At 46.1% G+C, this 14,697-nt stretch overlaps 1 protein-coding gene across 1 annotated transcript; it reads left to right on the plus strand.

Annotated features, from left to right (window-relative positions):
• The first annotated feature begins 2,098 nt into the window (after positions 1-2,098).
• Positions 2,099-10,614, plus strand: SLC25A47 (solute carrier family 25 member 47). Its single transcript, XM_062495195.1, has 6 exons — positions 2,099-2,126; positions 7,369-7,412; positions 7,688-7,759; positions 8,032-8,214; positions 9,304-9,574; positions 10,328-10,614. Exons 1-6 carry the CDS (start codon positions 2,099-2,101, stop codon positions 10,612-10,614), a joined length of 885 nt encoding a protein of 294 aa, XP_062351179.1.
• The last annotated feature ends 4,083 nt before the right edge of the window (positions 10,615-14,697 follow it).

The raw sequence follows: 14,697 nt of genomic DNA on the forward strand, positions 1-14,697 counted from the left end.
TTTTTTTTTCATATGGACACCTTCTGAATGACCTCTGCTTGCAAAGCAAACCCAGTCAAATGGAAAACCTGACCTTTCCTGGTATGACCCACTGAAGCAATCAAAACCATTATGAAAAGGTTATGGAGTCAGATTCCTGCTATATAAAGCAAGTAACATTTTGTTAGAAGCATTGACATGAATGGAGGTTAAAAAAAATAAACAAAGGATTAATCTTCTTTCACAAAAGGAAGAAGGTTGGATGGTTTGCTTCGTTTTTTTTATAGTCTCAGCAGATCTCATGAGGAAGATTCCCTTTGAGCTGTTCAGCTCAGTTAAAGAAGGTAGGAATTTTTCTTGGTTTTTTGAAATTTCTTGGAAAATAATAATTGGCCCTGATGCTTTAGTCAGCCAGTGTGAAATGCCAGCCAACGTCTATTTTCTTGCTGGTATGGCATCAGACACTGCAATGTGTAGAAAAATCCCCCACCCCCCTGCTTCATGTGCTTCCAGTGCTTCCAGGTTGCCCCTCCTCAGGGGATTGTGTCCTTGTCCTCGTGTGTCACTGACACAGCAGGTCCCATACCTGGTTCTGCTGCTGGAAGGGTCCTGCAAGGACAGCAGCAGAATCAGATGATGGGAGAACAGGAAACAACAGATTTCCCTGCACTTGGCATGCACAGACTGTTGATGAACCATTAATAGCTCCTGTACAAACACCAAGTATAACAAGGAAGAACTACTAAACAACCCAGCGTGTTTTTGCAGCTACATTGCTACCTCTCTAGATAATATTTTACTTCTGGTTTTAAGTTTTTTTGCTGTCCTTGCATGATGTTGAACTGGAATAATTTGTTCTCTTCAGAACAGAAAGCATTCAGGAAAGGACGCTTAAGAAATCACAGGAAGCAAGTTCATAAAAAGCCTTTCATTTTCTATTCTCAGAAAGTCTGCCCTCGCACAGAGCTGTGCTATATGTCACTGGCACAAAACACATGTTTCAGTGAGAAATAGGTTTTTGGAAAATGTGCAGGAAATGGCACTAAAGTCCTCAGCTCCCCTGTAAAGCCGACCCAGCAGCTGTGAAATTTTCTTTTCCCTTTGCTGTCCGTGTACCTTAGCTCTGACCTGGGAAAACCTCTACAAGAGGGGCACAATTCAGGTCACGGCTTGTCAATCCTTTCAGTGCATCAGGACTTTAGTTTCCAGGGTCTCTGTGGGCAAAGCTTAACCTCCCACGTGTAGATGAGGCAGCCTTTGGTAACAGGACTGTAGTACAGAAACAGGCAATATGACATTTCCTTGAGCTCTGGGTTCCCCTTGATCAGCAGATCTCTCTACAAGGAGCTGACATTGGAAAGTGGGTTATGAATCTGAGCAAGAAATAAAGAAGAGCTGCTCCAGGGGCTGGGGAAACTATGCTGCTGCTGTCTAAAATAGAAACAAATACTCTGGATGTGGTTGGATTTATTTCTGGGGTTCACAATTTGTATACATAATGAGTGGGTAATAACCCATGAGGATCTACGTAGAAGCTTAGGGTCAGCTTCGTGTGTTAGGAAAGTCAAGTAAAATGGCTCGGTAAAGGCAGAAGGAATTTTCGTTAATGGAAAGGATGTGTGGTCCATCAGAAGGAGGAAGAGGGGGCTGGGATAGGGGGAGGAGGAATCCTGCAAATAGCCACAAATGCAGGCCAGCAGTGTCCTCTGGCAAACAAGTGTGCAAGGCTGTCTTGTGGGGCTAGTAAGTGCAGCAGGGGATGGCCCCTTCACGGCCAGCCTTACCCTGCGAGTTACCACCCCTCGGGACTTTGCAGGCCAAAGGGCACTGGGAACAGCAGCTTTGGAGCAGCATTTCAGGGCTTCATGGGATTACTTATTCACTGCGTTCCTGGAACAGCTCCAGGCTTCCCAGCTCTGCCACCAGGGTACAGATTCATCGAGTACCCGCAAGGCTCACAACCCCCAGAGGCAAGAGCAGGCTGTAGGAAGGTGACTCAAGTTACAAAACCAGTGTCTCCGAGGGACCGGCAGGGCTCTGGGAAGACCGGACCGCTCTCCTCGTCCCTTCCACCTCCCCTGCGCTCCTCAGGGTGGTTAAGGCAGCAGCCGCACTCTGGATGGAATTCATTGCTGGGGCCATCGGAGGTAAATACACGAACTAGCGCTTGTTGGCAAAAGCAGATAGCTGCGTTTCCTTCTCGTTCAGCCGCAGAGCAGCTCTCGATAGCAGAGCTGAGAGTCTTTCGATGGGGGATGCTGGTTAAAAGTGTGCTCTTCCTTATTAAGGGGGAAATGTCATCAGAGCAGGTTCACAGCTGCTGGAGAGGCAGTGCTGCAGCTTGGTCAGCTGAGGTCATTGCCTGCAATCTCCTCGAGTGGGACAGGCTAAAACTCTAATAGGAAGAGACAGAGTGTAGCAGGTTTTGTGCAGACAGACCGGCTTGTATCGGCGGGACAGTGAAACCCGCCCGTGTCTGGATGTAGGGGTCCCGGCGGGATGCTGGGATGGTGGCTCTGGGGGCTGAGGGTGAGGTTTGTGACACAGCAGGGGAGGAAGCGCAGTGTTCTTGTTGCACTCAGAATGCCTGGGTGAACGACCTTTGCATTACCTTAGGTTAAGGTGTATTTGCAGTTGTGATGGTGATCTCAGTGCAGGCGAGCTACGCAGCAGGCTTTGATCTGGGAGAAAGTAGGTTAGCTGTATATAAAAAAAAGTAACAGGAGAGAAGTGTATTTTTAGAGCATGTACTGCTCAAACCCCTCTTTGTTGTAAACGATTAAATGCACCCATTGGTCTCAGTTCTTTGCTGAAATCTCATTAGGTTCAGTGGAGTATTCAAGATAATATATACCAATAAATACCATGAGAAAAGCCTTTGGGTCACCACTGACAGAAAGGCCAGCTAAACCTACCAGGGGGCTGACACATCCAGCCCAACCAGCATGACAGATCTCACTTTGACATTCACTGAAATTTGCCATTTTCCCTCACCAGGAACAGCCTGTGGTTCTGCTGCAGATGCGTTTGTCCTGGGAAGGACCATGCTGGGTCTTACCCTGCCCATCAATTGCTCATCACCCAATATGTGCAAGTGGGGCAAGGTTTGGCATCTTAGCAGCGTCTAGCCCTGGAAGTGCCTGTTGTGCCTATGGTTGGGGTGTTGGTCTTCCTGGCGTGTTGGGAGACCCTTCATGGGAGAGGAGGATATAACCAGACCCACCATGATAGCTTATCTTTCTCCTGTTTTCCTTCTGACTTCAGAGCACCCTGAGGAGAAGGAAGCCCTGTCCTAGGGTGGGCAGTGGGATGTCAAGCCCAGAAGGATTAACCAAACCTCCTCTCAGACTTCATGTTCATGGTGGGGCAGAGATTATTGCATTTGTTGCTTGGACTCTTTTGCTTTTTTAGCACAGCTTGAGCTAGGTCACTTAAGGACAAACTTCTTTTGCAGGGGAACATGGAGAGCTGAAAACAGAATTTGAACATGGCCATTCACCTTGGCTTTCTGCCCCAGCTCTCATGCAAAGCCAGGGTTTGTGCTGTGACCCCCAGTCCAGGCTCCAGCATCATGTTCTACCCAGCCATGCAGCAAGAATCTCTCATGTGTACGCAGGCTCAGCCTGAGGGCACACAGGCTGTGGAGATCCAGCTGGGACCAGAAAAGTCTTTGCTTGTTATAAGGCACTTTACTGACCTCAGTGTGTCAGAGAGCAAGATTTTCCATCCTGTCCTCTACGTCCAGCCCAGAGCTCTTCTAGGATGGATACTGCAACTTCTCACTGACTGACAGAGGTGGGAGCTTGCCCATAGACACATGGGAGGTACCTGGGTAGGGCTTCAGGGCCACCATCCTTCCCCTCACATGGGACAGCTCCTGGGGTTGGACATCTATCCTGCAAGAACTGGGATGGTTTTGGTGCTGAGCTTATTTTGGGGTTTATGTTTGCTAGAGCTGAAGCAGTTTTCATGTTCCTAAGGAGTCAATGAACCCAGTTAAAAAGAATCAAGGAAGTTGAGGCAACACAAAAAATAAGACTTTCTGTTTAGTAAATGACATTCTTGTGGCCTAGACCTATTTTCAGAGTGTCTTGGAGAAACCATGGCTTAAGCACCTCTGAAAAACAGCAGAGGTCATGCCCATTTGAATTCTAGCCTCTGGCTGCCTCAGACAGCTGCACAAATACTGTGCATCACCTCTGGGCAATGGATTCTGTGACAATGAGATAAACTTATCATCTTCAGCCCAAGAAACAGTGATCTGCTATGGCTCCAGATAAAAATACGAGGGGAACATCCTTAGTGACTGTGGAGACTTTCTGTAACCAGCAAATGTGGCTGGATGTTTTAGGAAGCAGTCCTTCCTGGCCAGTAAAATTGAGCAGGACGTTGGATTAGAGACCTCCTGATGTCCCTTCTGACTTGAATTTTCCTATGATCCCATGCATGCTTTCTTGCCCTGATGCAGCAGCAGCCTGGGCCATGGCAGGGAATGGGGATTGCTGTCTGGGGCTGTTGATGACTGCAGGATGACTTGGCTCTTATGTCAGGAGTAAAGATTTGGGGTAGCAAAGCCAAGGTTTACCCAGTGGTGGTAGAGCAGCAGGGTCTGCAGCATGACTGGGCTTTTCCACAGCTGGGAGGTTACATGCAGTCCAAGGGCAGATAAAATAATCCCCTACAGAAGAGACATGCTGTCTCCTTACAGATAAAGCAGCTCATGCTAGGGTCATGTTGCTGAAGGAAGCTCAGCTTGCTTAAGGTGTGAGGCACTGATGTTCCCAACTCTCCCCAGAACAAAGGTTTTTGAAAGCTGCTGTCTGCCCATCCAGTGCATGGACAATGACCCCTGCTTCTCCCTGGGCATCTCAGCCAAGGGTTTGCCAACAGCTCAGAGCTGTTGCAGCCTGGTGGGCTCGGTACAGCTGCCACTTGCTCCCTGGTGATTGCCACCCCACCAGAATCTCTCCTTACTTGAGCTGCTGGGTCAGAGTGACCTGACTTGTGTTGAGACTGAGAATGATCCATTTTGTGCACTCTGTGTGTGTAGGGGATGCTGCAACCTCTCTCAATACCTGGGACTATCTCAGATAAAGGAGGCATAAAAAATGGCTCACTAAAATAAAATAAAAAGGTAATTCCCATGGTTTTACTATTTATTTTTGTGAGAGCTGATGCTGTGTTACTAAGCAGGAGTCCTACAGGAACCCTTTCCTGTATGTCCATTTCTCATTGCTGGCCTTCTTTGATTTTGCTGTGCAAACAGGGCACATGTGAGTCATGCTATCTTTGTCCCAGGCTATTTATATTGTGTGAGAGTGTGCAGAACCCTCATTCCTCAGCCTTTGATAGACTTGGCTGAGCTCCTCAGCTCTGACAACTGCTTGGAGTGCTTTGCGCCCCTAAGTACCACAGTTCATGGCAGGTTGGGGGATTTGGAGGTTTGGGGGATTCACATCTTTGCTGGGAGCTGTGGAAAATATACTTTTATAGTCTCCTTCCAGGTGGAGATGTTTGGTCCTTACTGGAACCTAGTTGATGGAGAGCCTTTAGGGCTGAAACAGTCTGTTTTGGGCAACCTACTGGCTGCTGTCTTTGTATCTTAAGTCATGAACAGGGGCATTTCTCCAGAAGGGAGGTCACTTCTTGTCAAACACTGACCCAAATCATCCTTGGTATATGATCTGCATGAGCCAAAGCTCCTACCTTCCTCATCCAGTGGAGTGAGCTGGGACTTGGCTGTGCATGGTGCCCCTGTGTTGCCAGCACCTGGTCAGCCCATGCCCATCTCCTCTAAGCTTCGGGAATTCTGAAAACAATGAGATGTGTCAAAACCTCCCAGCTGAGATGGGTGCTTGGGCTGGGGGACTGCAGCTGTGAGGTCAGCACTGTCACCCTGGCATTGACTTACGTGCTGCTCTTCCCTGGCTGGCAGTGTCCTTGTTTACTCTGGCTGATGGCCAGGGACCTGGGACAGCACAGGTGTCCCCAGATGACTTTGTGCACTGTCACTCTCTGCTCGGACCAAAGTCATTGCTTCTTCAAGCCACATTATTGCCTGTGTATTCCCCCTTTTCCTCTTCCTTCCACCATTGTCTCTCATCCATCTAGGCCCTTCCCCCCTCTTCATTGCTGTTTATCTGGTATCAGATTTGATAGATGTTTTTGAAGAATAAACATCAGTATTCTGCAAGAAAGATGCTGTTGGTTGTTTTCCTCTGAGTAATGCTCTTTGGGATTGTCTCTTGGTGACTCACAACAGCAGCTGCTGCTTTTCTCCAGAACATGGGAGAGCTTTCCAGAGCTCTTATGCAGCCATATAATCATAGGTAGACATGCCCACACCAACTAACACATTTTTTTAGTAGCTTGGGTTTTAATCTTTCTTTTTTAACGAAGAACTCAGTGAGAGGCAGTTTCCAACAGGTGAACCACGATGTGCCCTGTACCTCTGAAAGCCTGGCTGCCCGATGGGCTCATCCAGCACTTCTATGACCTCGATCTCTGTCTAAATAACCCACGTGGATACAGCTCCATTGTTCTCCAGCCTGATTTCCTCTCAGGTGACTTGGCCAGTGACATACTGGGAGGAAGTTTGCTGGTCAGCACCTGTATTACCTGCTCACACTTAGAGCTGGGAATGCAGTGAGGTGAGATCTACTTATTGCAACAGAGAGAAATAAATCCTTGTTGGAGCTTTTTAGCCCTCCTTACTTGCCATTAGGGCAGCGGCTTTTTCTCAGAGGATTAATACATATCCAGGGGCTATTTGAAGGCTCTAGGAGTGAGCGTGGGTGCTGCTGGAGGATTGACACGGGTCCCGGGGGCTGGACACGGACAGGAGGGAGTGATGGTCAGCTGTCCGTGCTGGGCGGGCTCTGCAGCCGCTGCCCCCGGACGCTCCCAGCGCTAATCCCTCCCTGCCCCAAATCCCGCCGAGCCCTGGAAGCCTAACTTGCTCCAGACTCTGCGAGTGGGGATGCTTTGCACCTCATGTCAGGATGCTTGGTCATAGTCCAAAGATGCTTTAGATGCAAAGATGCTTAAAACGCGAGGGAAAACAAATACAGCCCAGGGAAACAAATCCTCCCTTCACCCTTTGTGGGGCAGTGCTCTCAGGATCTCTCCCTGTCTCATCTTGCTCCATCTTGTTATTCCTCCCTGATGAGTTTCCCATACTCTGCTCCTCGGAGTGAGCCTTGGTCACACAGAGGATTCTGCATTTTTCTTTGTCATTCTTGGCTGAACGTCATTACTGGAGCTGGAGAAGTCTGGTGCCAGGCACGGCTGGGCTCTGGAGCTGTTTTCTGCTATTCCCCAGAGCCCTTCTGTGAGATGGTCTGTTGTGACATGTGCTGTTAACCATCGCCAATGTATTGTCTGTTTCAGGTGGTCTAAGCACAGCCGTGGGTTATCCACTGGACACAGTAAAGGTACCTGTTGGAGCTTTATTTCTTACTATAGAATAAAAACCAAGAGGCACTTTTGTTTTTCCCCTCCTTCTCAGAAAACTAGTCTCATAATGATATTTTATCTCTATTACAACTGCATATTTCACTATATTTGGTGGTGTTTGGTTTTTGACAAAAAAATAATTGTTTGATGATATTATTTTATGGTTAATTATCTGTGTTGCTGCTATGGCATTTTTAGTTTTATTTATTTTTAACCTGATAGCTGCATTTTAAAGTCGTCCCTGTATTCTTAGGTAAGAATTCAGACTGAGAACTGCTACAAAGGATTTTGGCACTGTGTTCAGGAAACATACAGGACAGAAAAGGTAGGTGCCTCTCATCAGAATAGACGATACCAGTTGCAGATGCCTTGTTTCAGAGAAGCAGAGCTGCCTCTGTCAGTTTGGGGAGGATGGGCACCAGTTGCATACAAGCATCTGTTGGGAGAGGGGTCAGGGTGAAATTTAACTTTGCTGATGAGCTGTAAGGTGGGAATAAGGTGGGAATAACTCAGCAATGTACAGCACGTTCTTTTGAGCAGATGCTTTCCCATGCCATTCACCCTTAAAAGTCACCTTTCTCCTCTGTTTCCCACAAGGTCCGGGGATTTTACAAAGGAGTGACTGCCTCGGTCCTTGCTGTGTCAGTGGTTTCCTCTGTTTCTTTTGGCACATACAAAAACTTCCTCAGTGCCATCTGCAAGCTGCGATACGGGGCTGTGGATGCCAAGCCATCCAAGCTGGACATTTCTCTTGCTGGAGCTGCTGCAGGCGCTGCCCGGGTAGGTAAACAGCCCACAGGGAAAGCACATCAAGAGATCTTGTTCACAAACACTGGCGGCTGGAAAAGCAGGGAATGTTTTTTTGGTCTGGGAAGCCACAGGGGAGCCTGCAACAAGTCTGCTGGGTTTGTTTTTGCAGGGGAGGTCATGCTCTGCCCACGCTGGCCCTGCACTGGTTGGCTCCGTGGCGTGGCCGAGTCCTGCTGGGCAGCTCGTGCTGGATTTGGTTTGGAGTGCCAGAACGCTTAAGAATGTGCCATTAAAATGACACAGACCATGGCAGCAAAAGCAGAACAAAGAAGAAAAAATATAGGCAGCAAACTCCCCAAGTGGCTACGACGGTGTGTTTATGTAAGAAAGACGTAATTCTGGACTTAAAGCACAGGTCGGGGCTTCCCCAGCAGCTGCACAAGCATCACTGCAGGAAAGGGGCACAGTGCTGCCTTGCCATGACTTAAAACTCAGCGGGGCACCACTGAGAAGTGATGCTGCCTGGCAACGTGCATGATCCTCGGACAGGGAGGCGAGGCTGGGCCCGGGAGCAGTTTCCCACAAGCAGATGAGGGTGAGGATCCACGGGTGCTGTGGATGTGGAGGAGGGAGGAGCTCATCCCATCACGCCAATGGCATGCTGGGCAGAAATGTGTGCCTGGACACAGTCCTCTTACAGAGCAGTCCAGATGGTCAGGTTTCTAGGTGCTTCCTAGCAGTCAGTGACTCAACACAGGCTAACTTTTTATAGTCTGGATGCTCTTGGTTCAAATATAGATACAAATAAGAGCCCTGGTGTATGCTTCCCTATGGCTGAGGACATCTCCCTTTCCACACCCATCTAGTTCAGCAAGTAGTGACAGGTATTTAATATCCTGTGTTGATTTCTGCCTTGCCTTCCTCTCTGCCCAGTGCAGCTCACGCAAGTGTCCTGCTGCTGCTGGGTGGAACAGCACAGGCAGAGGGGAGGAGGCTGGAGCTTGCTGGAACTTGCAGACAATATTATTGCCTGAAAAGCTGGGAGACAAGAATTTACAGGAGGGAGATCAAAACACTGTTTAAGTGTGAGGGTTAAAACGCCATTCTCTGGTTTTGCAGGTTGTGTTGACAAACCCTAGTGAAGTGGCTAAAGTTCGGATGCAGACTCAGAGGAACCCACCCCCTCTCATCATGCATCAGACTGCTTCCAAGCCAAAGTACAAAGGGTCTCTGCACTGTCTGAAGGTTATCATCAAGGAGGAAGGTTTTGGGGGTCTCTACAAGGGCTGTTCTGCATTACTCTGCAGGGATTGCTCTGCTTCTGCAATATATTTCCTTTCCTATTCTGCTCTGTGTGATTGGCTCACACCAGATGGGAGAAATAAACCAGGTAGGTTTATTAACCAGGAAAGCATCAGTCATTACCTGCAAAAATGGCTTATTTAGTCCCACAGTAAGAGGGAAACCTTGGCTCAGGACAAACATCACCCAGTACCTATAAAACCTCACCCAGATCCTCATGAGGTGTTGCTCTGTGTGTGCTCATTTTGGCCCCAGGTCTAGTGCCAGCAGCCTGCATGCGAGCACTTCATTGGCCCCACCTTGTCCTTAAGCAGCTCCTTCTCCTTCTGCAGGAGGGGTTTTTACCACACACTCAGGTGCCTGGAATGTGGATATGAAATCCTGATAGTGCAAAACCAGGATAACAAGAAATAAAACATGGACTAAGCTCCTGGGAACCATCATGGAGGTCAGACAAGGGTCAGTCCAGAGCCTGAATATAAAGTCCAGGTGGAGAAGGTAAAGACACTTCAGGTTCTTAGTTGTGATTTGGCTCCACTTTGAGAAAAGATTGAATAAGTAAGATTCAGCACAAGAACATCTCCCTGTGAATTATAAAAATTAGATCCATCTGAAGGGGGTGTGAGTGCTCTCAGGCTGTACCACATCTAGTTCACATGGTGTTCCAAGTGTCACGTGTCCAAAAATTCTCTGAGATCACTGGAAACACACAACTGCAAGACCTGCACAAGATAACTCCCTTAAAACATGAAAGTCACCAAAGTTTGTTGTCAAATCTGAGATGGCTGTAGCTGAATGAGATGCAAATGAGCTGCCCTTCTCCCTTCACTCTCTGCTGCAGGTTTCCTCGTTGTGCTGCTTTCTGGTGGTTTTGCTGGAGTCCTGGCTTGGGGATTAGCTACTCCCATGGATGTCATCAAATCACGCATGCAAACAGATGAATCGGACCAGCACAAGTACAAAGGCCTGATCCACTGTGTGAGGGAAAGCGTGAGGAAGGAGGGGCCAAAAGTGCTTTTCAAAGGACTGGGTTTAAACTGCATTCGTGCCTTTCCTGTGAACATGGTAGTGTTTGTAACATATGAAGGTGTACTGAGATTTACAGATCATTATATAAACAAAAAATAGCTTGTTCCACTCTGTCCAAAGTATATTTTACATTTTATTTTTCATTTTCTTTTGGTAAGACAACATCCACAAACAACTGTTGAATTGGTGGACAGCATAAGAACCACGGACATTCAGCCCAAAGATGATGATTGATGGCTTTGTTTATTCTTATAGGATTACAAACTCATCAGGGAGCCTTTCAGATAAAACCTCCCTTTTATCTCATTAAGGTATTTAGACTGTAGCTGCTGCTTTGGCCCTTGAAACATTTGCAAATTTTTATGGTCAGTTGTTTGTCTGATCAGGGGCTTTGGTAAATCAAGTAATTTTTATTCTACTGGCACAGAAAATGATCCTCACAACCCAAGGATGAGCTGGGGGGAGTTTGTGTAAGATTTGACACTCTCCAGTGTGTGCTCTTCACATGCTTTGCCTGCACTGCATTCACCAAGCAACTCACATATTTGTGCTTCAGGCTGCAACTTCCCCTTCCCAGCAGTAATTTTCCCAAAGCACTCTCCAATTATATCCCCTTGGCAGCAGCTGAGGCAGGAATGTCCTTTCTTTTTCCTGCTGCTCTTTAATGAGTGGCAGACACGGTCTGTGTACATAACTGTGTTAATGGTCTCGCTGCAGCCACGCCAGGCACGGTTCCCGGCAGGCCTGATTTTTCTCCTTGTGATTTTTCTCCCTGTGATTTCTCTCCATGATTTTCTCCCTGAAGTCTCTCCGCAGGCCACGGTCCCAGCTTGGCACAGCTTTGGAGGTGATCTGTTCTCATCCTGGAGTGAGGGTAGGAATGCATGCAAAGCCTCCTTGCTTTGCAAAGGAAAGGCTACCATAAAATCTGTGTGCTGTTTGGGGTTAGGCAAGTTAGAGGAGAGCTGCAAAGTTGTAGAGCATAATCAAGACTTCCAGCTTTTAAAAGTGCATGCTCTTCTCCCTTTTAAATGGTACTGTGAGGAGCAGCCAAAGGTGCATTTTGAAAGAATTTCAGAATTTTCTATTATTTTCTCATCTTCCTACTACTTATTTTTCATGAAAAAGTTGGCTGTAAAACAAATACCCATGCTATTGCTTCAGAAGGAAAATCCCTAAACCCAGAAATGATGGTTTGCTCATCCTGCCTCAGGGGCCACATATATGCTTCTGGTTTTATCCCTGGATGATAACACTTGAAGCATTCTGGATCCAACCTCTCAGATTCTGCTAAAAATGTGTTTATTGGAGGGAAAGGAGAATACTGCATTTTAAAAGGAGTTCTCATATTTAGGACACTTTGGTCAGCAGCTACTCTCAGCAGCTGATGGCATGGTTTTACTACACTGGCTGCAGTTTTGTAGCAGATTCAGGACTTGTCAGCTGCCTTGGATACACAGAAAGAACTGCAACAAGTTTAAAGAATTCAAGTGCTCCTAGACAATAATAAATGGGACCTCTTCTACTCCAGACAGAGACCATTAAAAAGCTCCAAACTCCTCCTGAAATCTGAGCTTTCAACTGGCCTTTTAAACATGTTCACAGTCATGCCATCATATCAAACAAGCACCTGAATTCTTCCAAAGGTTTTCCCAGCTCTTGATCTCAGCTGATCCAAGGGCAGGGTGAAGAGACCAGGCTGGTGCACACTATGTCACCTTAAGGGGAGTGAAATGAAAGACCCAACACTGAACAGGATTGTCTCCAAAATGTTTGTGGCCTCAGCAACCTACCATCCTGGTGACAGCTTTGAGTGTCAGCACCAAACTTCCTTTAGTCAGAAAGTCCTTAAAACAGAAGATTTAATTTTGTCCTAGAGGTTTGGAATTCCTCTTAAGAGTCTATTACCCTCGCCTCTTTCTACAAGGGATGCGTTTAACTGGGCAGTGATTTATCCCTGCCCTGCCTGGATGTTTGGAATCATACTCTTTTATGTTATTCTCAGCCAACCTTGTTCTCAGCCATTACGTTCTCTGAACTGAGACAGTGAAAGAATGCCTGCAAAACAGACTAAACAACCATTTATTGTTAGACAGCACTGATACCATCCATGGTCAGCCCAAGGTTTGAATATTAAATAGCTCATCTTTCCCAGTACGCTCACACACTCAGACAACTGAAAATGTCTCCTTCTGTGGGTGTAACTGAAATACAGCAAATTCCAGAGGAGATGAATTACAGAGGAATTGTAAAGATGAGTGGGAATAACTGCAGAAGCCAGTGCAAGGGGCTGAGAACTCTAAGCCTCAGGGTATCCAGCACCACATAGAAGCAGGCTCTCACATGGTCTGAACAAATGCTACATGAGAAGTAAATTATATCTCCAGGCAGCTTATTCCAGGAAGGTAAGGGAAGGGCTTCACAATCCATCCTGTTCAGAAACCCCTACTGGGAAAAACATCTACACAGTGAGTGAGTGACAACCTGAGGAAGAACTCACAGCCGATACAAACAGCAACAGGTACAGGAACTGACTGTGTGAGTACTGTAAACACAGGCACATAAATTTGAACCAATTTTTCTTTACTGACAGGACACATTATGTACTTCACTACACACACCTCAAGCTGGGTGTCTGGCATCTGCTTTTCAGCACTTGACTGCTTTATTTTCTGATTTGTATTATTTTGACTTTTAGGTACTCTAATGATCACAGAACTATTTATTTTGATAAACTAGCTAGCTGAAGGCCAGCTGACAGAAAGACAGCACGACATTTGTTGTGCTGATACTGGGTTAGCTTTGCTATTATGGACTGCAGCTTGTTGTACAGATAATTTCTTTCAGCAACAAAGTTGATGGCCTTGAGAAGAAAAATCTCTTAGAAGTCACACTCAGGATCAGGTTCCACGTTGCTGACAGTTCCTGTTCGTTCTGACAGTGCTCATGAATATCCAGGTAGGTTTCAGCATTCCTCTGGCTGATTGTGGAAGTGCTGTGGGAAGCTATTCAGAATCTGTGCTTTTGCACAGAAATTGTGAGCACCGTGTTTCCACTAAAGCACCAGTTTTACACCAAACCTACTGAGATGTCACTGTAAACAGGTCTTGTGGACCTTCCCCCAGCCCAGAGCTGGCTTCTGTGCACAGGGACAGGCAACATCCAGTCTGGATTGTGGCCAGGTCGTCTCTGGACAACTGACCCTTACTAGCTTGCTCTGGGAGCAGCCTCAAGTCTACCTGCAAGGGGGTTCTAAGGCACCCTGTTTCAATACTTCAAAACAAGGATTAGCTACATCAGATAACAAATCAACACCTAAAACGGTAGGAAGAGAGGTCAAAACCAGAGCACGGGTAAATTAAGGCTTTTAAAGAATAATAAAAAAGTAAAACAAAAGAAGTTTGATATAGACTTTTTATCTACATTTTTATTACAGTGAGATGAACAAAATGAGCAAATTGAGGAAAATGTAATGAATAGTGCCTGATAACATTTCAGTGTGCTTTTGAAATCTGACTTGCCTTGACCTTTAAAGTGACCTCTGGGACATGAACTGTAATGGCAAGAGTCAGGAATTCATCAAGACTGAGAAACTGTACCATCTCAGAAGCATGGTAGTAATAATTCATCAGAAAACTTGAAAATAGTACTTGTTCAGCAAACAAATACTAAATAGTTTTCCTATGACACTTTCCTTTCTAGAACTTTCAAAACATCTTTCAATTGTTATAAAATAATCCATCTGCTTATCTAGAATAGAACACAGCACTGTTTCTCCTACAGCATATTTCCCTTTGCTGAATAACAAAATTAATTATCAGCTAATGAAATAGATCTAGCAGAACAACTCTGTATATATTTTGAACAATATATTTGCATTATAAGTTTGTAAAAGCACTTTTAAAGTCAATTTAAGGCTTATCTTTTATGTATGGCTTAAAGATGACAAAGAGTATACTGCAAGAACAGAGAGGTCATCTTTACAGTCTAAAGTAATTAAGACTTAATTTATTTATTACTGGATTTAAGAAGCTGCTTTTTCCCCCTAAGAATTGCTCCACTACTTCTAGAAAAAAAAAGAAGCTTTTCTACTCATTGTTATGCCCTTGTTGGCACTGAGATGCTTTACCTGTGGGTTATGGAGACAGTCTCTATAGACAGGGAAACAGACAGGGAAACATT

The sequence above is a fragment of the Cinclus cinclus genome, chromosome 6 (genome assembly GCF_963662255.1).
Source record: "Cinclus cinclus chromosome 6, bCinCin1.1, whole genome shotgun sequence".
NCBI classification, from domain to species: domain Eukaryota; kingdom Metazoa; phylum Chordata; class Aves; order Passeriformes; family Cinclidae; genus Cinclus; species Cinclus cinclus.

Excerpts from the sequence above, each read along its gene's own strand:
- SLC25A47 (XM_062495195.1), top strand. The coding sequence starts at position 2,099 with ATGGAATTCATTGCTGGGGCCATCGGAG. Across the intron at positions 7,413-7,687 it reads ATCCACTGGACACAGTAAAG|GTAAGAATTCAGACTGAGAA; the intron begins GTACCTGTTGGA and ends CTGTATTCTTAG. Across the intron at positions 7,760-8,031 it reads AAACATACAGGACAGAAAAG|GTCCGGGGATTTTACAAAGG; the intron begins GTAGGTGCCTCT and ends GTTTCCCACAAG.